Below are 26,381 nucleotides of genomic sequence, written 5' to 3'. Positions count from 1 at the left end.
TACCGGGCTGCCAGAGGGATGTCTGATTGCCAGCTTAGGCCCAATTCCCTGGGGAGCAGGCCTAAGCCAGCAGGTGGTCATCCCCCGAGGGGTCCCAGACTGCGAGAGGGCACAGGCCGGGCTGAAGGACCCCCCCACCCCCGAGTGCACAAATTTTTGTGCACTGGGCCTCTAGTGTAATATAATACCTGTCATACTCAATAAAAATTAGCTGAATATAGCGTTTTTATTATTACTATTAGTGGTGGTGGTGGTGGTGATGGTAAGAGTACTACTGTTAAATGCAAATAAATATTACTCTTTTACTTAAATTTTCAGAAATATTTTAAAATATGCTAATAGTATTCATTCTAGTAATTCACATATTTTAAAAATATTCCTGGAATTTAATCTTAGTAAAATTTGATAAGAGATTTATGAAGAAATATAGTGGTGGCTTTCAGTAAATAAGATCTTTTCTGATGAACAAGGGCTTTTTGATTTTGGGATGGGATTTACCAGGCTTCAGAGAAATGTGAGTTGGTAGGCTAAACAATGAGCCTTCGTACCCCCAGCCACTTTCAAAATTGGACAAAGCTGCTGTGCTCTAGTAATTCTTTTCATGCTTATTTGGGTCAATAGATGTTACCAAATGCTCACAAAGCTCTTTCTTTAGTAAAGTGTAATTTTCAGCTTTATTTTAAATAACAAAAATAAACATTAAAGAATGAGGTAGAAAAATGTAATAATAAATACTGTTAGACACACAGTGTTCATCTATTTGTATATATGGTGAATAAGAGAGAATTATATTTGCAAAGTGGTTTTGATGAAGTTGAAATTTTATTTTTCCATGAATCAATTTAGTTTTGTCAATGAAAAAAGCTTAGGTCATACCTTTTAGCTATATGGTTCTCAGATTCATAAGTAATAAAAATATTAAACCATTTTATCAGGATTGTAAAAGTTTTCAAGATACAGACTTTTTAAAGTGTAAGGAATTAGACAAAATAGGGTTAACTTTTTCCTTAAGAAATGGTTAGTTGCTAGGAGACGACAAATAGATGTAGATGTCAAAGCTCATAAGTAGACTGATATCTCTTTAGAAAAGATGTTTAATTCCTGCTCACACTAGACTATGCCATTAATAATTCATGGCCTAATGATTCTATTTGCATGAATTTTAAATTTTGTTGGGAAGAATACAAATGATTGGACTGTGGAAGAGAATCATGTCTTAAAAAGCATCAAATTAATTTATTTACTCCAGTATTTGTTAAATGCCTGTTAGGTGTTGGGCCTGATATCTGGTTCCAGGGATCACATATTAAGTAGCTTTTTCTTTTAGGAATTCATCCTGTATTTGAGGAAAGAAATAGCTAAACATTTAATTTCAGTGCAAAGTAGCAAGTGTATGAAATGGAAGTTACTCAATATATGTTCAGTGAATGAACAATGAATGAATGAAATGTAAAATGCTATGTAAGTGAGATGAAGGTAAAAACTGAAGGAATGACTGAATCCATCTGAGACTTATACACAGAGTTGGTGATGTTTGAACTGTAAATTAAAGAGTCAGTAGAAGAGCTACAGAGTGAGCAGGCCAAGAAGGAAGCACAGAGCATTCCAGGTAGAGAGAATAACATGTGCAAAGGCATGAAGGTATTTTTTTAAAAAAGAGTAAAAGAATAGGAAGGGAGGCAGCATGGTGAGAAATGAGCCGGATAGGGAGTGATACAATTGCATTAATCTTTTAGGAAGATAAAGATCATTAGAGTGTGGAGGATGGACCAGAAAGAGGAACCCAGAAGGCAGCAATGAATTAAAAGAATATTGAATTAAAACAAGAGAAAATAGTGTCCTCTGAGATGGAAAGGGGAGAAACTGAGAGCTATTTAGATCTAGAGTTAACAGAACTTGATTTAGAACTAGAGTTAACAGAACTTGATGATTTATTCCACATGAATGGGGGCATTCTGACTTTTTAGGTTCCTATCTTAAACTAGTAGATAGATGGTAAGACTAGTAATCAAACTAATGATTTAAAATTTTTCACATATGAATTTGTGCTTTGGGGACCTCAGATTTTTAAAAAAATCCCATAAACAGTTGGAATTCTATCCAGAGCTAAGAAAGCACACTAGGGTAGATTCTGTCACAGTTAACAGCAGCATAAGTTGGCAAGGTCACCAAGGAGAGCCAGTACTGTGAGATACTGAGAGTCCTTACACATGTCCCTAAGGGCCCTGTCAGAAAAAACAGATTATTTTTGAGGGGTTTCTAAGGTAACTCAAAATAGGTAATACAGGTGTGTGAACAGCAGTATGTATATTTAATTGGTGTCTAGTGACTGTCCGACAGGACTTTCAAAGAGTGATTTATGTTAAAAAAAAAATCAACAATACAAAGTAAATAAAGAAAATAAAATTTTGAGTCGTTATATTTTTAAATTAATGCATTTGTTAAATAATTGCACATATTATTTATTTTAAAATCCAAGAAGTACAACATAAGTTTACATGAATCTGTTTCTTTTGTAATGAATATAGTGTACTGAAATAATTCTGTTAAATAGAATAATACCCAGTCCCAGTTCATGGATCTTTATTTTTTTCATCTAAGAAGAAGCCTTTCTTTTTCAAAAATGCTTTATTATTCTACAGTAAGGTTTTCACATTTTTTACTGAGCCTCACAGTAATATATTTCACATTTCAATGAGCATACACATTTGAATGTGTGTGTAAAACTGGCATACATTTTATGAAATACTACCTACCCTAGTTTATATCTCATGAATATTCTCTAAGACTTTTATTTTTTTAAATCTGGTTACCATCTACTTTATTTTATAACTCAGTAATGGGTTACGCCTGCAGTTTGAAAAACTCTGCCCCAGACATTATTTGATACCCCTAATGTTTCAGTGTTTTGCCTTATTGGTGCTTATTTCCTTACCTTCACTAACTCTCTTCTATGAGATTGTAAACAAGTCTGATTCTCATTTATCTTAAAAAATAAAAAACTCTATCTTGCTTGCTCTACTCATTCTTAAAATTATTATTGAATCTAACCTTAATTTTCCTCCAAATTTCTAATATGTATATAATCAACACTTGCTACTTCAATCTTCCCATTACATTGGTCCTTTTTGCTGCACTTACTCCCTTAGCAATCCATCCAAAATCAGTTTCCTTGATAATAGCAAGTACTTATATAACAGTTAATGTGCCAGACTAAGTGCTTTATAAATATTAACATATTTAAATCACAGCAAATAGGCACTGTTACTGTCCACAGTGAGATATATAGCTTGCCCAAGGATACACAGCAGGGAAACTGATATTGAAACCTAGGTATCATATATGGCTCCCCCTTAAACTGATTTCTGTAACAACAGATTGCTATTTGTATTTTTAACCAAGACACATACACACCTACCTCTAGATCTCTACTGATATATTGTTTCCATTTAAAATCAAACATCATTTTTAAAGACTGAGCTGTAATAATGTAGTAGTAGTCTAACAATAGCAATGGTTGGTAAGTGTTCTGACTACATGCTTGTCTTACCTCAAGGGGAGAGAACGATGTTTTGATGGATGTGGTGTCATTAAAATAGTTTCACAAACGTAGGGAGATTGAGTGAGTGCTCCAGCAAAAATGAAAATATAGGAATGTATTGGTTTCCTAAGGCCACCATAGCAAAATGCCACAGCTGGGTGACTTAACAGAAATTTATTTTCTCACATTTCTGGTGGCTGGAATTCTAAAATCAAGGTGTTGGCAGATTTAGTTTTCCTGAGGCCTTTCTCTTGACTTGCTGTTGTCTGCCTTCTTGCTGTGCCCTCACATGGCCTTTTCTCTGTGTGTGCCCATCCCTGGTGTCTCTCTGCTTATAAGGATGCCACTCATTAGATTAGGGCGCACTCATATAGCCTCATTTAATCTTAATTCCCCATTTAAAGATCCTATCTATAAACCCAGTCACATTCTGAGGAATAGTGGATGTTAGGACTTTAAGGTGAATTTTAGGGGACACAGTTCAGTCCATAACAAGGATGAAAAAAGGCAATCTATTGCACATAGATACCTTGAAAAGGATTGCAGATTAATTTAATGAAAATGAGATCTAGCAAAGAGATATCAGCAGATAGAGTATTGATCCTGAATCCTGTTGTCAGCAGGATAAAGGAGGCAATAGATTAAGAAACTGGAAGCACATTTAAATGATGTAGAGAAAGGAAGGTCAAGACAGATTTGTTGACCTAACCAGCCTTCCTAGATATAAGCAGAAAATTGCCGTTCAGGGATTTGCAAGGCTTATATCCTTGCTATGTGCCGATCACTGACGAAGTCTAAATTAATGGAGAGTGGAACAAACAACAGTGGGATGTGGCAGATGAGGGCAAGCTCTTAGAGCATATCTTTTTGAGATAATGTGTAAAGTTAAAATGGTTTTGGATTTGAAGGTATGTAACTAATTTAAATACATTTTTTCTTTTTTAAATTTTATTTATTGATTGGTTTTAGAAAGAGAGAAGGAGAGAGGGAGGGGAGGGGAGGGAGAGAGAGACAGAGAGAGAGAGAGACAGAGAGAGAGACAGAGAGAGAGAGAGAGAGAGAGAGAGAGAGAGAAGCATTGATTTGTAGTTCCACTTATTTATGCATTTATTGGTTGCTTGGTTGCTTCTTGTATGTTTCCTGACCAGGGATGGAACCCACAACCTTGATGTATGGGGAAAACACTCTAACCAACTAAGCTACCTAGCCAGGGCCAAGATATTATTTTTCATAATTTCTACTATTTTACAATGATGAATGTAGTAGAAAAATGAATATAACTCTTCACATCATGCATTTGAAGTATTAGTGGTTTTTTCCTTATTATAGACCACAATTTCCTATATTACATGTTTAGTAAGTTTTGTTATACTGTACACTGGGCATTAAGAGTTCTATATCGTCAAGAGTCTGTTATCTTCCTTTGAAGGGTGTTGAATTTAACAGTTAAACAGTTAATTTACTGGCAAATAAGCTCAGTCCTTTTTCTTGTTTTTCATGCTTAATTATGGTGGGTCCAGACGTTTTAGGGGTGTCACCAAACTCAGCATTTTCAACTTTGGACTGGTGGCATTTTACTCCACCAGTCAGAAGTTCTACATCTCTATGTGTATGTAACATCAGGACTTTCTATTCGGCTCATCAGTAGCTGGTTTCTGCTGGGCCTTACGTCCTGCCCTGTGCATGTACAGTTTATTATTCATCCAGTAACTCAAAGTGACTCCTTTGGGGGGCTCCATTTTTGTGTACTGTTTTCGGTATTCTGCCCTGCAAATTCCAACTATTTCAATAGCTCCAAACTCTAATTTCTGCCCCTTCAATGGAGTGCAGTCATTGTGCTCTGCTTGGGTTCCATCCACCTCCTTGTGCTGAGGTCCAGGAAGTGCCATCAGTCAGAAGGACAGAGTGATCCTGGGCTCACCTTTAGTATTATCCTTATTTCAGGAAGCATAGTCCTGCACCAGCTGTTGTTCAGTGTTCGAAACCAATCATTTCTTCTTGAGAAATTTAAACCATCTTAAACATGAGGTTTGATAAAATTAAATTCAGCTTTATAGAAGTTGTTTTTTGCTGAGGCTAGTTTTCTATATCCCTATTAATATATCCCTACTACTGTTTTGAAAAAATCAAACATGGCTATATATTAGCAACATAGTAAAGATAAATCACACCAGCTTGAAACATTAATGTAAACCACTTAATAAGAACCCCATCCTGAGAAGGAACAGCATGTTAAAATCACATGAGTTGAGAAAAGTGTTCTGAGAATGGTTCTGTCAACAGAAGTTTGTTTTCTTAGCTTTTTTTTTCTTTCTTTCTTAGCTTTTGATGTCTTCGGGTAACAAAGTCAACATTCTTCTGTATTTAATGAAAATAGGTTTGGAAATAGCAACAGGTGTTTTGGTAATAAAAAACTATTCATGGCTTAAATCATTAGGACACCTTGTTTTCTTTATTATAATTACTGAAACAAGAGCTTTTGAAATTAAGCTGTTTCTGTATAGACTTGAAGAAGGGAGTCTAGGAAGTATCCTTATTCATTTTTGGATTTGTCATGTTTAGTGTAACAACTTAGAGTTAGTAGATTTTAAAATAATTTTTTAAAATATAAACAAAAACAGAAATGGTTAGCTACTAGAAGCCTAGGAATATAATCTTTATTGTCATCATAGAAATAACACATTAATAAATAGAAAATAAATGAGAAGTTAAATTACTTTTTAAATAATTTTTTAAATATATTTTTCATTGATTTCAGAGAGGAAGGGAGAGGGAGAGAGAGATAGAAATATCAATGATGAGATAGAATCATCTATTGGCTGCCTCCACATGCCCACCACTGGGGACTGAGCCTGCAACCCTGGCATATGCCCTGCCCAGGAATTGAACCGTGACCTCCTGTTTCATAGGTCCATGCTCAACCACTGAGCCAGACCGGTTGGGCTTGAATAATTTTATAACATGTTTCATGGGTGTTAAAATGTACCAATTTATTTAAATTTTCAATCTTAAAATGTTCATTTGATATCCGTATTTAAAAGGAATAATTTTTTATCTAAAAAAATATGGACAGAGAAATTGTTTGAACGATATTTTAAAATAGTTCATTTGATCAGAAAAGAAGAAAATACAAATTAATATTACATGACAATTCAGTAAAAGTTTCCTCCTTGATTTTCTCTTCCTTACCCTCCCTTTCACTCTCTCCCCTCTTCACTCTTTCTCTGTGTCTCTCTTTCTTCTTCTCTCTGCTGTCTTCCTTAATTTAAAAAAAAATAATTTGGATCTAAAATTATTTTGTATTATTGTGATCTAATGAAAAAGTAAAATCTAGAAAAATATAGATTTTTAGAAAGGGAGAAAAAAATTACATGTTTAAGTAGTTCTGCTGATTACCTACTATTCCACTTTACAAGTGTATGTCCACAAGTAGTTATTAAGCCTGATGAGTTAATATTAACAGGGAAAAATTATGAACAAGTATGAATAACTTTAAGAATTGGGGCTATTGACAGATACTACACTTGATCTTAGCCAAAAGGCCGAGAAGCGATGAGGGGCTATTGACAAAGAAATGGTAGCTATGTGAGTAAGATGATGCCATCTTCATCTGGGACAGAAAACAATGAAACATTGATTGGGGACCATAGAGAGCCCTGCTTCAGCAAGTATCAGAGCAGAAGATAGGATGAATACATTAAAGGGAAGAGCTAGCAAGTTGGATCTTTCTATACTGAAGTGTTTAGATCAGCGATTTTCAACCTTTTTCATCTCATGGCACACATAATTACTAGAATTCTGCAACACACCGCAAAATATATATTTTTTTGCCAATCTGACCAAAAAAATAGGTATGACTTTGATTCATTCACACCGGAGCAGCTATTGTTGTGCTAACTATTGTCATTTTATTTTATTTGACAATCTAAGGAAAAAGAGGTCAATAGGGCCCTCACTAAATAGTCAGGTATTGCATGTTTTAAAAATTCTTGCATCACATAGGTTGAAAATCACTGGTTTAGGTTATTGGAAACCTTGCGTAATTCTCTTTCTGCATACAATTTCTCTATGAAACTCTATAATATGGTATTCATTAAATATTTGTGTGTGACTATTACCATACAGTGTTATATCTACTGTCTGTATTTGCTGGGCAATTTAAGGAATTTTCAAGGGTTGTTTTGATTAATTGTGATTGTTTGCCATATGCACTGACTTACAATAAGATTCAACCCCACTATATCTAATACTTCCTAGAAGAACCCAAAACAGTTTTTTCCAACTTCATTTTTCTTAGTCTGTGACCATGATCACTCTCTATACTGCAGGGCTAGGAGGAGTAAAGGTGCTGTGGGGGTACTAAGGGGAGAAATCTAACCAGACTTCTGAGGTTTCCTGAGAGGGTGAGATCTTTACTGAGATATCAAGGAGGGTGAGAGTTAGCAAGTTGAATGCTAGGTGGTAGAACATTATTTCTGGCAGAAGGTCCCATGTGCAAAATCCAAGAGAGAGAGATGATGATGGTGCATCAGACAAAAATCAGTAAGGCTGTAAAAGTAACTTGAACCAGGAAAAGAAAGAGATATTAAAGTGCATTAGGGATTTCTACCTTTGTCTTTAAAGCAGGGAGAAAGGACAAGTCTTGATCATTTGCAGTTTTAGAAAAATTCTCTCAGGAATTTTGTTGGAAATGAATGAATTGGAGTTGCTTTGGCAATTTTTAAAGCTCTAACAGTAGTCTAGGCAAGATCTTATCAAAGTACAGGGTACAGAGAGTTATCAGACAGATCTCAGAGCTTTTTACAAGGTGCTGATTGGATGTGAGTGGAGAGTTTTGGAAGGCATCAAAAATAATTTCAAATTTGGTTCTTGGCAAGTTAGGGGGACAGTGGCATTATGCAGGGTTTGTACTTAGCCACATTGCTAAGATGGCATGCTGAAAGGGAAAGTTAGCACATTGCTAGCAACAATTGCTAACAGTGATGATGAAGCACGGTAAACAAACTTTACACATATAAGGTCTAATGTAGAGAATATACATTAATAATAAACTGTAATTAATTTCCCAAATGTTATTCTCTTTGTCAAATCAATGCTTAAAATAATTTTGCTCTTGTTTGTCTAATTTTGAGTATCATGACAAAATAGTATACAAAATATTAGTTTTAAAAAGAAAAACTTTACAAGGTTTTTATTGAAAATAAAAAATCAATAAATAAAATGAAACTGTAATATAAATAAAAGCCTACGGATGTTTGGAAATGAAATTTCTAAAGAAAAACCTTCTCAATTGGGCAAGACATTTAACACAATAGTCACTTAAAAGTGCTTCAAACTGGTCTGAAAGTGCATTTCGTTTTTCTTACCGAATTCGGATAATATAATCCTTTTTGCAAAGCATAATAACTTAAATTATAGCATTGGCATTTTTATAACAGGTGTAACTATTTGGTATAACTTTTCTAACTTAATTTTATAGACTAAAGAAAAAACTTTCACAGAAGTATTACATGATTTACTCACAGTCATCAGACAGTGATAACAAAGTCAGATGTAGGATATTTCTGTAATATTAGTTCACTTAAACATTATCTTAGTTTCTTTTTTACCATTTGGCAAGGAATTTTTCTTAATCCTTTTTAGTGAAAGCATTGCCTTCATGACATTTGGTTTGAGAGCTAGTTGAGACAATGTGTCTAGCACTGCAGACCAGGAAATCTCCTTTTCAGAAAATCATTCCACACTTTTCAAGCAAAGCCTCTGAAATTTAGCCTCATATTTAGCTCTTCATAGAACCACTACAAACTGGCTTACTTATATCATAAAGGCTTAATTATATCATTAACCTTATTGTAAAGAAGTATAAAGAAGCTAAATAGAGGACTTTTTCTTAGTGTATCGAAATTATCATTCTAAGCAAAATAAACCAGTCAGAGGAAAATAGGTACCATATAATTTCACTTATATGTGGAATCTAATGAACAAAGTAAACTAACAAAGTTAGACAGACTCATGGATACAGAGAACAGACTGATGGCTGTCAGAGGGGAGGGGGGTTGGGGCCTGGGTATGAAGGGTGAAGGGATTAAGCAAAGAAAGTAAAAGAAAGACTCATGGACACAGAGAACAGTGAGGTGATTGCCAGAAAGAAGAAGGGTGGAAGAGGTAGGAGAAGGGAGAGGGGGATAAATGGTGATGGAAGGAGACTTGACTTGGGTGGTAAACACACAATATAATATACAGTTGACGTGTTATGGAATCATGTACCTGCAACCTGCATAATTTTATGAACCAATGTCACCCCAATAAATTCAATTAAAAAAAATAGTCCAAACTTTTCTAAAAAGATTAAGCAAATGCTGGAAAAATAAAGTTAAAAGTCTGGCATATCAAATAAACTGTCAAATTATCTTTCTATTATTTTTCATAGAGAGGATTTGTGCCCAAGATTAGTGATTCTTATCTATCCAATTCATCATAATTACACACCACTTCACTTTTGCCACTTCCATCCTTTTCTGATTTGACTTGCTAAACTAGTGACCTTGTCCTAGTTGTAACCAGTTAACCTACAGTCACTGCAGATGAAATGCTTATAGTGCATTATTTTAAAAAATAGACAGCTCAGGTGGGGTGGCTCACTTAGTTGGAGTGTCGCCCTCTACACCAAAAGGTTGCGGGTTCGATTTCTGGTCAGGGCATGTACCCAGGTTGTGGCTGGATCCCTGGTTGGGGAGCAAAGAGGAGGCAACCAATCAATGTTTCTCTATTACATTGATGGTTTTTTTCTCTCCCTTCATCTCTCTCTCTGTAAAAATCAATAAGAAACATATCCTTGGGTGAGGATTTGAATAAATACATACATACATACATACATACATAATTCCTTATATCATTTCTTTAAAAAGGTTTTATATTTTATTTATTTTTGTCCAGTGTTTATATTTATACTAGTTCAATGAAATCCTTAGCTCTGTAAAAGGCCTAGGTTTTATTAAAAGTCTACCCACATAAAAAAGAATGAAAGTTTCAGAAACCTTTAAATCTCTATGAAGAAAACACTAAAAAAAAGTCTTAAGTTGACAGAAGACCATACCTGTAACTCAGGTACAACAATAAAAGCTTTATGTTGGCTCCAAACATTTATGACGTAGGTCACAGGCAGAGGCCCTTTTATAAAGCTGGTGAAAGCTGGAAATTGTAGCTTTGTTTTCTGAAAATGTATTAACCATTAAAACTTCTTTATAAGGTTTTTTATTTTTAACTACAAAATTATATAAATTGGAGGCTAATTTTTCTCTTTCATAAGCTGCTTTTTCCTACTAATATTTTTCTTTTAATGTTAACTAGACTGGCAACAGCAAGCATAGCTAACCAATAGTGTAGTATCTACACTAATAAAAGAGAAAAATGGTAATTGGCATACGACGATACCCTTTTCATTGGCTAATCAGGGCTATATGCAAATTAACTGCCAACTAAGATTGGCAGTTAACTGCCAACAAGATGGCGGTTAATTTGCATATGTAGGCACAATGCAGAGAGGCGAAAGGGAAAGCAGGAAGAAGCCTCCTGCCACTGACAGTGATCAGAAACCCAGGGGGGAGCTAAGAGCTGGGGGTCAGGGCAAAGGCGGCCCCAGCCATGATCGGAGAATCAGGCGCCTCTGCCGCCCTGGCCAGTGATAGCAGGAAGTAGGGGTGGAGCCAGCGATGGGAGCTGAACACGGTCGAAGCTGGCAGTCCCGGGAGCTAGGGGTCCCTTGCCTGGGCCTAAAGCGGAGCCCACGATCGCGGGGCCGCTGCAGCTGCGGGTCCCCGCTGCCTGAGCCGGACGCCTCAGCCAGAGGTGTTAGGACTGGGCAGGGGCGGAGCCTGCAACCGCAGGAAGCTGGGGGTCCCCTGCCCAGGCCTGACACCTCTGCCGGAGGCCTCAGGCCTGGTCAAGGGGCCGATCCGGTGATTGGTGATCGGAGGGTGATGAGGGTCAACTCCTCTGGCCAAGGCATCAGGCCTGGGCGGGGGGCTGGGGGTCCCCTACCCAGGCCTGATGCCTGGGCCAGAGGCATCAGGCCTGGGTGGGGGGCGGAGCCGGGGATTGGGGGGATATGATGGTCCCCTTGCCCAGGCCTGAAGCCTGGGTCAGAGGCGTCAGGCTTGGGCGGGGGGTGGAGCAAGCGATCAGAGGGAGATGGGGGTCCCCTGCTCAGGCATGATTCCTGGGCCAGAGGCCTCAGGCCTGGGCAAGGGGCAGAGCCAGCAATCGGAGGGGTCTGGGGGTCCCCTGCCCAGGCCTGATGCCTGGGCCAGAGGCATCAGGCCTGGGCTGGGGGCAGAACCAGTGATGAGGGGAAATGAGGGTCCCCTGCCCAGGCCTGACACCTCTGTCAGAGGCATCAGGCCTGGGCAAGGGGCCGATCCTGCGATTGGAGGGTGATGGGGGTCAATGCCTGAGGGCTCCCAGTATGTGAGAGGGGGCAGGCTGGGCTGAGGGACACTCCCCCCCCCCCCACACACACACAGTTCACGAATTTCGTGCACCTTGCCCCTAGTTTTAAGAATAATTTTAAGAAGCTATTTATTATTAACTCTATTAGTATTTAAGAATTTATATCAGTCAATCAATTAGCATTTATTGCAGAAATAGTGTGTGGGAGAGATTGTGCTAGTCTGTTTTATACTAACAGTGAATAGAGCACTGCTGGGGTCCAACCCCAGCAGGTCCAGGGGTCCCCAAAGGTGTGGACAGAATTGGCGAAGAAGGAATGACACAGAGATAACATTCAGTTGATCAGCAGCCTAGCCAGGATCTCTAGCCAGGATCTCCAGCCAAGTTCTGGTCTGGATCTCCAGTGAAGTTCTGGTCTGGATCTCCAGCGAAGTTCTGGTTGGGATCTCCAGCCAGGTTCTGCAGGTTCTCCAGCCAGGATCTCTAGCCAAGTTCTGGTCAGGATCTCCAGTGAAGTTCTGGTTAGGATCTCCAGCCAGGTTCTGTGTCCATGTTCTCTTGCTAGGTTCTCCAGCCAGGTTCTCCAGGTTCTCCATCCAGGTTCTGTAGCCATGTTCCCTCGCTAGGTTCTCCAGCCAGGTTCTGTCCAGGTTCTCCAGCCAGGTTCAGTCACCAGGTTCTAGTCAGGTTCTCTTGCCATGTTCTATCCAGGTTCTGTAGCCAGGTTCTGTCTCTAGGTTCTTCAGCCAGGTTCTCTCGCTAGGTTCTGTCTTTAGGTTCTGTGGCCAGTTTCTGCCCAGGATCTTTTGCCATGTTCTCTCCAGCGAAGTTCTTCTGTCTCTAGGTTCTGTGTAGGTTCTGTCTTCTAAGTTCTGTCTTGTTACATCTGTATTTATACCAGTTGATTCCAATCCTATCAATCTCTATTCCAAAGGTTAGGGTGTTCCTTATCTCCATTCCAGGGAGTAAAGATTATGTAGCTTAAGCGTGATTGTTCATAGTTAAAGTGATTAATTACCCGCCTGGCACTTAGTTAAGAGGTTTTATTCCCTCCCTAACTTCAGGGGAAAATCCCTACCTGGGGAAACAACCTTTCTCAGAGAGGTGACCTTGGTTAAAACACATAGTGCCAAGAAGGTGAGCAAACATATTAAGAACAGTATGCCATATATGCCAGGTCCCTTGAAACAGCAAGGATGGACCGGCTCCTGGCAGAGCACAGTTAGTTCCTACCATCACAGAGCTTATAAATATTACAAATATTATTACAAGTGTAGTAAGTCTACTAAGGATGTTGTAATAAATCACGTTATAGTTAGTGTTTGATAATGAGAAAGAAAAAGAAACTTCACAGACTAATTTGGAAAAAATATTGAGAGATTAGAATTCTTTGTGTACCTTAAAAATTACAAATTAATTCCTTTAGAAGTGCTTGTGTAACTTATGGCTTTCTTGCAAACAGTGTGTCCCTCTGCCTTATCCAGTTATGAATTTCTGGAATACATAGTGGTGTCTGCTGGATAGTGCTTGACATATAATACATGCAATAAATATTTGTTGAATAAGTGAAGGAATGATAGAATCCTTAAGTTAACAGTTAATTTGGTATTACATTTTTTAAATTGAAAAATCAGATTATTTTGCAAGTGTAGAACAATGCTTAATATATTCAACTTATTATTTTTTAATGCTGTATCTCTGGAGTCTGTACTTTATCTATAGTGGTCCACCTTGCTTCTGACATTGAAAGCATTGGATTTCCACAGATGACCTCTTAGGTTACCCCAGTGTCATGTTGTCATTAAGTCTGACTTCCAGCTGTTCTGGCTAAAAGAGTAGCCTGACTTTTGGAAAAGTGTAGGTACATGGATACACACAAACACACAGACACAACACACACACACATACACGCGCGCGCGCTTTTAAGTGTTCAGTGAGATGTTAATTATTGGTTTATTTTGGTGATTGCTGATTACTAGGTTACACTATTGACCTTTTGTGTAAGGTACTTATCAGTTATTCAGATTAGATTGTGAAAACTGGGTAGCAATTGATTACAGATTTGAAAAAGACCTATTTGATGAATGGTGAGGCAAAATAAAGTTTGCTTGTTTGGTAAGATTAGAAATTTACTACCGTAAGATAGGTCACTTTAAGATACTACTCATTGAAGTATGGTCTTACCAACCTTATCTCAGCTCCTTTTTTTGGTTTATCTTCATGCCTGTCAGTAAGACAGGCTGCAGAGACACAGGATATCCAAAGGCTTCGGTTGGGTGTTTTTTCTGGTGAAAGAAAGAATATGTTTTATGAAGTGGCACATTTACTTTGAGTAGTATTTTAAGGTTTGGATTTTTGTTTTTCCCTCATTATTTTATATCTTTTTAAGTAAAACAAAATGACTTAAGTCTTTGTGAAGTGAATAAATGAATAAAATAGCAAAAACAGTCATAGTGGATTGGCTACTCTATATTTATAACAGATGATAGATCTATGAAAATTGGTTTATTTTGAATTTCTAAAGTCATGCATTTATCTTACTTTTTTATCATTATTTTGCTTGTATATCTCTAAGAAGCTATAGAAGATAACCTAAAAGATTTTCAAATGCATCTAAGAGAATTTTAATTTAATTTTTTGTAAAGATACACATATATTGTTAATGATACTTTAATGCTGATAACAAATATTTTTGATATTATGATTTATAAAACAGTTTATCTCATTTAATCTTGTCAGAAATCATGGTTAACATATAATTCTTTTTGCTATTTTCTTTTCTTTTTTTGAATTTATTGAGGTGACACTGAGCAACAAAATTATACAGGTTTCAGGTGCACAGTTCCACAACACATCATCTCTATATTGTATCGTGTGTTCAACACCCCAAGTCAAGTCTCTATCACTATTTACTGTCCCCCTTACCCCCTTCCCATAATCACCACACTATTGTCCATGTCTAAGTGTTTTTTCTCTTTTGCTCAATTCCTCCACCACGCAGCCCATCCCCCAACTGTCAGCCTGCTCTCTGTCTGTGACTCTATCTCTATTTTGTTTTTTAGTTCATTTGGTTCATTAGAGTCCACATATAAGTGAAATCATATATTTTTCAGTGAGGAACTTAAAGAAATTCTGTAATATGCCAAAGGTAAGTGGCAGAATTAGAGACCCAGATCTAGTCCTGATTTGGCTTTTTTCATGCACTTCATCTGGAGGTCCATAGGAATTACATTTTGATTTAAAAATATGACACACATTTGAAAATAAGAGTTCAAGTCTCCATTTTCTCATGTATAACACCATGGAGTGATGCCAGGAATATATCAAAGTATAAAGCATGCCCTCTAGCTGTAGGGTGTTTGTAATCTAATTGGAGAAACAGAAGGTGTACTTACAAAGAATAACTATATGAGATAAAATGAGTGGTTCAAGTATAAGCCACACAGAGAAAGGAGACATTGCTGTGGCTTAGAACTACTCGAGATGACTGGAATGGCTGAGCTGGGCTGTGCTGGAAGGGAACACTCAGTGAGCCTATAGAGGAGTAGAGGACATTCAAGAGAGAGAAAGTAAGGAACAAAAAGGAAGATGTGGAACCCTGGGGCCCTTGAAATAATTTGCATACTGTGGTTGGAAGATTTGTGGGAAGTACGGCTAGAGAGGTAGGTGACCATCACATTGTAGAGGGATTTGAATGCAGGGCTAGGATCTTAGGGCTTTATTTTATAGGCATTGGAAGCACTGAAAATTTTTTGTTTGCATATGGCCTATTGCAAACAGCATACATTTATTTTTTTCATGGACAAAGGACCTAAAGATCAGGGCCTTTTTTATTCAGTAATTTAACCAAAGAGCTAAGTAGCCATTGCCATGAATAACATGCCTCAGGACATTAACTTTTTGTTTTGTTCAGGGGCTGGAGAGAGGTGTGTGTGTGTGTGTTTGGGGAGGGGAGATGGAATGAAGTGTGGCAATCTCTCTTAGAGTTTTACAGAATTGGTGTGTCAAGCTATATGTCATATGAAGAGGGGGAAAATCCATAGAGAGGAGATAATAAGGAGACCCTGATAAAACAAATTATAAACCTGGAAAATGTCTTAAAAAATACTGAGATTTAAGGGCTTAATGGTCAGAGACTTAAGTTTACCAGGTAGTTTAACTCATGGTAGTTATGCAGGTCGCCAGCAGTTTAGCTGACAGTCAGTTCCTTTGGACACTGAGAGTACCCAGGGAGCCAGCCCTCTGTCCATCCTGCCTGAACTCCGGCTGCCAAGCTCCTGCAGTTCTTCTGTCAGATGGGAAGAAGTGTGGCTTTCTGTGGAGCCACCTCTCACAATAGCAAGGCTTCTGTAAAGAGCCCCATTTTCTAGGTTCAGTGAACCTAATGAGAACTTGAAATTCATCCCATAGCTCTGCCAATGAGTGTTTCTGCTGTAGTAAGTTAATTGGCAATCATTTTTTTCTTTTGTTTTCCTTTTTTCAAAAATTCCTGGAAATGGTGCAAGACGCGTTGTCATGACAGAGACTGATGAATACTAAAGACAGAATTCTGGAGGTAGAATCTCAGAAAAAGCTTCCCAGTCAACAGCAAATGTATACACTTCTGCCTAGATTTGAAAACTTCCAACTTATGTACAGTTGTGAAATAATAATAGACATTTTGACCTCTTATAGATGTGGATCAGATCCCTTCTGTTGTATATAAAACAGCTTTGCTTATTTGGAAACTCAGAGTCATTGCTGAAAGGATCCAGTGTCAGAACAGACATAAAGCATCAGCATTGAGACCAAGTGTAAAAAGAGGACTAAGCATTAGCACAGGTAGAGGACAGGGGTAGGATGGGTTCAAATTTGAAGACTGTTTGCAATGAGCAATTTAATGCTGAGGTACCAGGTATTGGAATAGTGCCTCTTTTTCCTGGTTTCTGGCATTGCAGGGGTGGAGAGGAAAATATAGGATGGCACATTTTCCCTTTTACTAAAGATGATATAAATGTTATGAAATCTTTATTTTAAATTAATATGTAAATTAAGATATCTTACAGCTTGCTTGTACATGTATATAATAAACTAAAGGGAAAACTGCTTCCCATGGTGCAAACACAAACCAAAAAGAACATATTCAGTTTCAAAAGTAATTGGCTTGTGTGCTAGCCCCTTTCGCTCATGGCAGTGGCTACAAGACTCGAAAGGGAACCTTTGTCAGGAGAATGGGAAAAAATGGTGCTATTGGACTGACTTGGAACACTTGGTTACACACAACTTGTGATTCTTTGTGGCAAATAATGGTGGACACCAAGAAATGTGAAGGGTGGGATAATGAATTATCAGGTTGTTCTCCCATCATACAGACAATTACCAACTAAATACTTACTAGCAAGTAAGCACAAAATAATTCACCACCCTGCCCTAAGCTTAAAGAAATTTTAAGTGTCCCAGTCATTCCCTCCTATAAAGTGTTTATTCTGAAGGCAGGATAATGAATTATCAGGCAGTTTTCCCTGGCTTCAGGAAACGGCAGTTGTCCAGAGTTCATAACTAGACACCAAACCACTTTAAGATTTAACACAGGGCATCACCTTTAAGAGTAAACAGACCTCACAGGGTGCTTAGAACCTGTTCATGAAATGGTGAAGATGATCTCTGAAATATTTTAGCCAATCTTTATATCTAGAATGCCTTTAATTTCACTCATAGGCAGTATTCATCATGCTTGTTTTCCTGCCCTGTGTTCACCAGGCGGTACACACATTTCTGTCACTCAGTATACTGATTAGTAAATCATCAGGTGTTGATTGATATGCAGAGCACAGAGAGCCTCTAGTAGCCTCTTTAAGAGTATGGGAATTGTTATCCAAATACCAACAACTGCTTCTGGTCTGTGTATTTTTGAGTATCAGATGCTAGCCACACCTGGGTTATAGCTCACTTTGCCTAACATATGCATGTAAATATTGTATTTAAAGTAAATTGTAGATGTTACAACAAATAATATAACCATATCACGTATAACACATCCTTTTGGATGCCAATGTGTAAGCCATGGTTTAGAGTTTTTGAAATGAGTGGCAGAAGTTTTTGGTGACTTTATTTTTTTTTTAATTTACCATACATTTTAATTTAAACTGAATAGTCTTTCCTCCTTGATGTCCAACATTCCATCAAATGCAGTCTTGCTCCACTTTTCAAGTCTATCTATAATTGAAACTTCCTCTAACTCACACAGTGTTGCTGGTTCTGTTCATAGACAAGCCTGTACTCTGTTGATTGCTTATGTGACTGAGTAAACAATTCTAGGTGAGAGCGGACTGGGTAAGAAATCAGTAAACTGCAGTTTTCTTCCTTAGTCACATCCTAGCTTAATAAAAGTAAGGAAATCATTCAGTTTTAATGTGTTCAGAGGAATACCCTTCTTAAATTTATCCTTCTTTACTCCAAGAATACTTTTCAGGGATAATAAAAGTAATGTGCAAAAAATATAGTGGAACTTATGTGTCCTGATAACTTAAATAGCTTTGGAAACTAAAATATGCTTTGATGGGCATTCAATTAATATTTGATCAAAGACTAATTTACCCACTAGGGAGAAAAACTTTTAAGTTGTCATATGATAAATTATAAAAACAAAGGCTGTATGATTTGGGCAAGTTACTTAACTATCTTGGTTTCCTAATAAGTGAAGGTAGTAAGTACTTCACAAAGTTAAATATTAATAAGATAACAGATATAAAACCTACAGCAAGGTAACCAGCATATGTTTTCAAAAATGGTATCTATTCTAAGAAAAAAAAATTTAAAAAGAAGAGTTTCAAGAGATTGGTCAACTGTGTCCAAGTTATCTCAGGTCACTCAGAGAAGCATGACTGCACAGCAAGAACTCAGAATACAGTGTTTTCTTCGGGAATGTGATAAACTTGTGCCTTAAAATCCACTCCTGCAGTACTATATACCATAAATAATATAACTCATGGGGGAAATTTTAAGATTTTGGCAGGCCACACAAAATCTATTGTTTTAGGTTGTTGTTAGTTCTCTAATTACAATCCTAATAAAAATATTAACTCCATTAATTATTTAGCAACATTTGCACCCAGCATCACAGTCAGCTAACCCCTTCCATCACCCTTTCTCTTAAATGGAGATGAGAGGTATTGATACAGTTGATTCCAGTAGTTTCATCAAAATTAAGTATCTGACTCAAGATACAGGGAGAAAAGTCTTCACAGCTTGTTCAGCTGTAATTGCAGCGTTAGCAGAGAGTTAAACTTAAGGAAAGTGTAGGATTCTTAGCTTCACTAGGCCTGCCCCTATTTGTGCTAAAGCAATGGACTTGCACAAGATTTTTAGCCACTTTTCTTCAGTTTCTTAAACCTCTATACATTGCTAAGTCTTTCTCTAATTGGGATGAAAGCTTGTCCCTGATCACTATTAACAATTAACATGCTAGAAAAAAAAGCACATGAACTGGCAGGACATCCAAAGTTCAAATTATATTGATATTATTTACCAATAGCAAGGAGCTCTTTTTTAATAGAAATATGTATTAGAACAGAATATACTGTGTATTAGATGAAAGAATGCTAAACTCCCCTAAGGTTCTTTATAACTAAGTTGTTTATAAGAGAATAAAGGAATATGAATCCATCATGTTTCTATTGTTGGTTCTGTTTCATGTGTATCAAACACTTTTAGAGGCAATTTAATGGTTTGGCTACATTAGAGACGTCTATTAGTATTTTTTTTTTTTTTTTTTTTACATTTCTCTTGTGTTCAATGCTCACAGTTAGTGGAAAAATCTGTGAGTATCCCTGGATCACTATTAGAATTTCCCATTCCTGCTGGCGAGTGCTGTTTAGTGTCAATTTGATTTATATTATTCCTGTGGCATTATTTTTCCATCCAGATACCTTTTAGAGGTGCCTTTGGGGTGCTTCTATCTAGCCCCAGCACTGAGAGACCAAACTGCCTATAATGATTTGGAAAGATTGTTGCCCAAGATAGGCAAAGACCATTTTGCCCCAATTATTCCATGTATACAATATACCTTATATTTTATATTAGTATTAAAGTATAACACACTGTGTAACTGGTTCACTTCAAATCTGTATAGTTTGTTAAAAAATAGTTTTGCTATACTTTGGGTCACTTTATATCTGTGCTAAAGCAGCAAGTTGATTCTTTACTTACAGATTATATGCAGAATTTTGTTGGATCACATTTTTTATGTCATTTTATTTTAGCTACTTTAAGAAGAGATGATTCCATTCTTTCAAGTCCTGATGTCACTGATATTGCACCAAGTAGAAAGAGGAGGCAGCGGATGGGAAAAAATCTCGGGACAGAACCTAAAATGGCTTCTCAGGAACATCAGCCTGAAGAAAAGGAAAAGTAAGTCATATTATTCTTTGCAAAATAGTGAGATGACATTGAAAAATCTAATATCTAGTCTAAAATTGTATTCTAATTTCTGAATCTAAGGCTATTTTTAATGAACAAAAATTATGGTTTTGGAAATTATAAAATGTTTAAGTCCATATATTTTCCCTGGTATTCAGTTAATTCCTATTAATATTTAAGTCAGGAGTGTCAAAAATATTAGCAAAATGTTTTTCTTGGGGTTTTTATAGATTAATTAGAAATGGCATATAAGATACTAAAAATAATAGAATCCAGTTTGCATTTAATAAAGTATTTCAATCTAATTTACTGCTTTAAAGAGACCCACACAGCATTCAAAGTGGCCACTTGATTTGGTTATGCTTACAATTTTTTTTTATGTAAAATGTCTTTCTAGTCATCTATTTATTTCTTTTAAATTTAGACACATTTTTTATTTTTATAGTTCATTCTTTAGTTTTGACTACCCTCCCTTTAATCTGCATCCTAATTTAGTTGTAATGAATTGAGAAGTTGAATTAATAAATATTTTATTGCAGCAAAACAGTCAGCATTTATAGGGAATTTTATCAGTTGAATAAAAAAACAAAGGTGCAGTCTGGGAGGTCGCGGTTTGATTCCTGGTTAGGGCACAGGCCCTGGTGGCGGGCTTGGTCCCCAGTGTGGGGCGTGCAGGAAGCAGCTGATCGGTGATTGTCTCTCATCATTGAGGTTTTTCTCTCTCTCTCCCCTTTCCCTTCCTCTCTAAAATCAGTGAAAATATATTTTATAAACAAAACAAAAAACAAAGATGCATATTTTATGTATGCCTAAAAATTTAATTCTTTTTCTTTAAACTTTTCATTAATTTGGCAAATTGTTATTGAACAATAGTTATATGACATGATATTACACACCAGTGGTTTTCAAAGTGTGGAATGATGAGGACCCAGAGCATTCCCAAGGTGTTTGTGGTGATCCACACGGTGTCTCTTCTTCAATTCTATACCTGTGTGAGGCCAGATTTTCTTCATGTATTTCAACTGAAACAACATGTCCCTGTGATTGAATGCAGAAGCCAATGAGAATTCCATAGTTTTTAATCAAGCCACCCATCAAACAGATTTGTAAAAGTGTTAAAACATTGACTACACAGGATTTTTTCCCTTTGGGAAATACAATGATTTTTTAATAAAGACTATATTGTGTTATCATATTCTGGATTTATTTTTAGTTTTAAATGAATTAATAAAGATTTCAATTTTTTCTCAGTGTTAATTTTGGATAGTTTATATAAACAAAAATTCTTGGAGTCCTCAAAAACTTTTAAAAGTGTAACGGAGTCCTGAGAGTAAAAAGTTTTCGAATTCTGTATAGACCATGAGGATCCCAAATAAGCACATGAAGTCCATGCCTTAGGAAACTGACAGCCTGACCAAAAGGAGTTTCTTGCATAGAAATAAGAATTTTACAGTTAATAGTGGAATTATTTTGTTTGTCTGTTTATCATTGGGGACTTATTCTCTCTACAATTGGCCTGATATACTAGTACTTGAAAATGCCATTTGCATTCTATGGTGGGTCCCTTATGTCTTCAGACAATCTATGTAAAAACCCAGTGTGCACTACTCTTACAGGTTGATTTTTATGTAAATTCATTAATTAGCTCCATAGTGTTCATCGTATTGTATTATCTCTTAAGTAATGAATCAAAAATATTTCCAATTTAAAAACATTAGAGTAAGCAAACTAGTCCTATAGGTTAATATGGGGGAAAATTATACTTTGAAATATTCAGACTGTACTTCATTCATTCAGTCAAGTGGTAAGCAAATAAGTAATGAATATCAGTTTTGTGCCAGGTATAATATTGGATGCTGATGGTTCAGGAGAGTAGGAAATAGACATAACCCTGTCCTCATGGATCTTTTAGTCTAATTGTTTTGTCTGATAAAGATTACAGGATCTTGAGAAATAATGAAGTATATTGTTTTTATGTTGGAGAGCTGTATCTTAAGTCTTTCTGTTCAGTGTGTGAACTAAATATAAGGTTTTGAGGTTACTACATTTTCTGAATACATATATTGCTTAAACAGGTTTTTTTATATGCATGGTACAATGATGGGAGAATGAAAGACTAAATGTTTCATTTAGGCTTTTTGCTAAAGGCAATGTGTTTCTTTTCCATGTTTAGATGATCATGTCAATACTTACTTTGTGTGCTTTACTTACAAGGTTGATATAAACCATATTAGCTTTTTTAATTGCCTGCTAGTTATATCATTGTGTTCCTTCAGGCTCAAGCACTGATGATGAACCTTTATCTTATGTTGTTAAATTTAAATAATACCTATTTCTACCTTCCTAAACACCTTTTCACTCTGATAATTTCTCATCAACAATATGTCTATCAGTTAGATTATTGTGCTTTAGCTGTAGCCTCCTAGATGTGGGTAGGTTGCTACTTAGGGGTGAAAAGATACTGGCCCCTAACTCTATTATACTTTGATCAGTTTACCACTTTCAAAACATAAACACAAATTAGCAAAAAACCACATGTTTGTTAGTTATTAGCAATCAAAATTCATGAATATTGCACAGAAAGTTTTGTTTTTATAATTCATATTACCATGGCTTATTCACCATTATATCCCATTTAATTTACCTGGAAAGCCTGACTTCATTACTTGTTTTTAATTGTAGGCATATACTGGATGTGAAACATTTTTGTCAGACTCTCACAATGTTATTTCCTTTGTATCCTCTTCCTCTCAATAGAGGTTGCATGCATCCTAAGACTCCCCACATGATTTTACAGTGACTAAGGATATGCACAGTAGATACTGCTGTTCGTTGAGAACAAAAAAAAATCTGACTATGGCTTTCCCTTGTTCATTTATTCATTCATTCATTTACCGTTCATTACAGAATGCTTGCATGCTGAGCACTTGGGGAGCATTGATGAGTAAACTATCAGAGTCCCAGATCTCATAAAGCTTAGTCCGTCTGAGTGAAGGCAAGCATTAGTTATATCATTACAAAGATATATATTTGAAACGTTTTGAAGGATTTTTGAATTTAGAGGAAACAATAGGGAAGGGGATATGGCTTGAGGAATCCTCATTTGATCTCTAATCTGAAGGATAAAGAGGAGTTTAGTCCAGTTTAGAGAGCAGAGTGCTTAAGTAGAGGAAAGGCCTGTGAATGTGCCCTCAGGTGAAATATGTGAGTGATGGGAGTGAAGGGAGCCGGAAGGAAGGAAGTGAAATGAGGATGAGGGCTGCTCAGAGGCCAGAACAAGGTGGTAGTGTAGCCTTGGTTAAAAATTCAGCCTTTCTTTGTATGTAGTGTTAATGTAAGAAACAAACCTGTGAAGAATTTTTGTGAGTTTATTTTGTGAGCCAAACTGTTGACAATTGCCAGGAAGCAAAATCTCAATGGATTGAGATAATGCTCTGGAGAATGGCAGCTTTGCACCTTATTTTATACATTACAATCAAAAGAGAGGATGCAAGTGGGTTACATTGAGGATACAAGTGGGTTACATTAAATTCACTGGTGATAAATTAGGGAGATGGGAGAAAGCAAAGTGGGGAAACTTCTGGGATTGGATGAAAAGTAAAATGATAGATACATACATCTTTTACATAGGTGGGTACAGGATAGTTAACAGTCAACAATTAACATGATAAAACAGTGAGAGGATTTATGGTTTCAGACCTGGTGCACTGGTGGGTCTAGAAAAGGGGGAATTACCCTGACATTCCAAAGGAATGTTATCCTAGATACAAAAGACAGTAGACAGATACAGATTGGCCTTTGTCAGGGAAGATACCGGCCTAGGACATGACTACCAACCATAAACTGCTTGTAGTTTAAAGTTTTAATTTCAGATCATTCTTTGTGGTTACTTTAGATCTCTGAGTTTGCAAGGCCGACATGCAGGCCTTCCCTGAGCTAGGCATGTTAGCATGTGGCCCCTTTTCGTCCACAACATGATAGCATTTCTGTTTTTCACATCACAAAGGTCTTTTCTCCTGTTTTTTCTACCTTTTGATGTAGTTATTTAAATCTTCTTCAGAGTTTTTAAAATATCAGATTGACTAGAAAACTCTAATACTTTGGTCATCTTCTTTGCTATTATAATTTAAAATTATCTGAAACTAATGTACTTCGTTTCTTTTTCTCTTTTTTAACTCTGCTTTCAAACTGGTTCATGTTGTACAGTTTTGGATTCCCAATAATAAAAACTTTCATCCTTTTGAAACACAGGAAACTAGAAAATTGAAAACATACTGAAACTTATGTTGAGTGCTCACAGGGATAATAGCTAAAATTGGCCTGTGTTAGCAGTACTGAGGTGCAGAATTGTACTCCCATTTTACCTTTTTACTGGTAAATGTAAATGCATTTTTCAGGAATATTATTAGAACTTTAATGATTTCTCACTTCTAGTAAGATTCTGAAATCCATAAATCTGGCATACATTGATAAATACTCATTAAAAAATTTAGGGTGACTAATTCACACAATATGATTATGCTTGGACAATACGCATCCTGTTCTGTCAGCTAGCATCAACACTAAGAGTTATTATCCAACATAACCATATGTTGTGCATTCCTTGCTATTTTCTATCTTATATCACTTGAAATTGTGTTTTGCACAATTGTTCAGTATGACTTTTTAATTCCATTTGTTAAACAAAATGAACCAGCTGACAAAGACTACAGAAATAGTGATATTACTTTCATATTTATATAATAAAACCCTGAGTGAGTATAAGCAAGAACATTGTGAAATTACTCTCTATTAATATACAAGGGCACAATATGTGTCTAAATGAAACAGCACTACATTCCGGCTCTATTAGGCACCAGCTTAAATTTTTAATGAGGTCATGCTTTATCATACAACATAATAATCAAGGAAGAATTTTACATTTAAATATTTTCAAATTTAAGAGCTCTTAATTCTTCCAACATCCTAAAAAGAGTGCACACATTAAAAGCCTTTTAATAGCATTCTGTTGATAGGACATGAGTTCAGTTGTAGCCAGTTAGACTAGTTGGAACACTTTACAAATTGATTAATTAGTCCATTCATTATTTACTTATTTAGTTAAATTAAGTCAATGTCCCAGTCTCATTGAAATTAGCAAATAGTTAATAAAATTGACCGCCTGACAAAATGCTCAGCTAAAATGATTTAATTAAAACTTTATTGCTTGTTACATCTTCAAGCAATGTAACAAGCCCATGTTTCAGCCCATTTCAACCTGCTTGGAAATTCTGCTTTATCTTCTTCTGACTAGCTGTTTTGTTTCTCGGTTCTGTGGGTTCTCTTTCTTGAAAGGAAACTAGTTTTAAGAGATATTGAAATTAGCATCTGAACAAGGGTCTATAAATGAAAACTTTGTCTCAGAATCAGGGCTTCAGTCCCCAGGAAGGGTGGCCACAAATAAAGCCAAACCCAAGTCTCAACCAAATAAGGATTATATTGTAAACTAAGACAGGGAGTCAAACAGGGATATAACATATAGGATTAGTTGCCAGAACTGCACTATAATGTTCTTATTGCAGATGTTCCTCCTTAAATGATCCATAACTAGGAAAAGCATTAGTCTGGAGAATGAGCTCAATATATAGGTAGGGACAAAATGCCGCCAGCTCTGAGATTTGGATAAGTAGAGGGAAGAAAGTCAAGATGTTTATTTAAGTTAGATGGCAATGAGTCCAGAATTTATTTTTTATGATACTATTCAAAGACTTATTTCTGTAGAACTAGATAAAAGAGATCTTAACAGGGGCCCTATACTTAATAGCTCCCACACTTCCATGTGCTCCAAACCCTCAAACTTGGAGATTTACAAATTGAAGGCTCTGAGAAACTCCATAGTAAATAATTTATTTGACTTTGTTTAATCACTTTTAAAATGTTCTTCAGCATAGCACCTTCATGAATCTCCCTATCTCCTTTCAAAAGAGGCTTAGTAACATTCCTGGGGTAACATTCT

At 36.4% G+C, this 26,381-nt stretch overlaps 1 protein-coding gene and 1 pseudogene across 3 annotated transcripts in view; one reads left to right on the top strand and one right to left on the bottom strand.

The window, feature by feature from the left end:
• Nucleotides 1–26,381, top strand: part of XRCC4 (X-ray repair cross complementing 4) — a 201,042-nt gene that overhangs the window by 119,404 nt on the left and 55,257 nt on the right. For all 3 annotated transcript variants that reach the window (XM_059694165.1, XM_059694166.1, XM_059694167.1), the window contains exon 7: nt 20,230–20,377. In XM_059694165.1, the coding sequence (XP_059550148.1) occupies nt 20,230–20,377 (148 nt within the window). The remainder of the gene's footprint in view (nt 1–20,229; nt 20,378–26,381) is intronic.
• On the bottom strand, nt 6,939–7,095 carry LOC132234032 (U2 spliceosomal RNA; annotated as a pseudogene).

This window comes from Myotis daubentonii, chromosome 4 (genome assembly GCF_963259705.1).
Source record: "Myotis daubentonii chromosome 4, mMyoDau2.1, whole genome shotgun sequence".
In the NCBI taxonomy this organism is placed as follows: domain Eukaryota; kingdom Metazoa; phylum Chordata; class Mammalia; order Chiroptera; family Vespertilionidae; genus Myotis; species Myotis daubentonii.
This window is presented reverse-complemented; position numbering and strand designations above follow the sequence as displayed.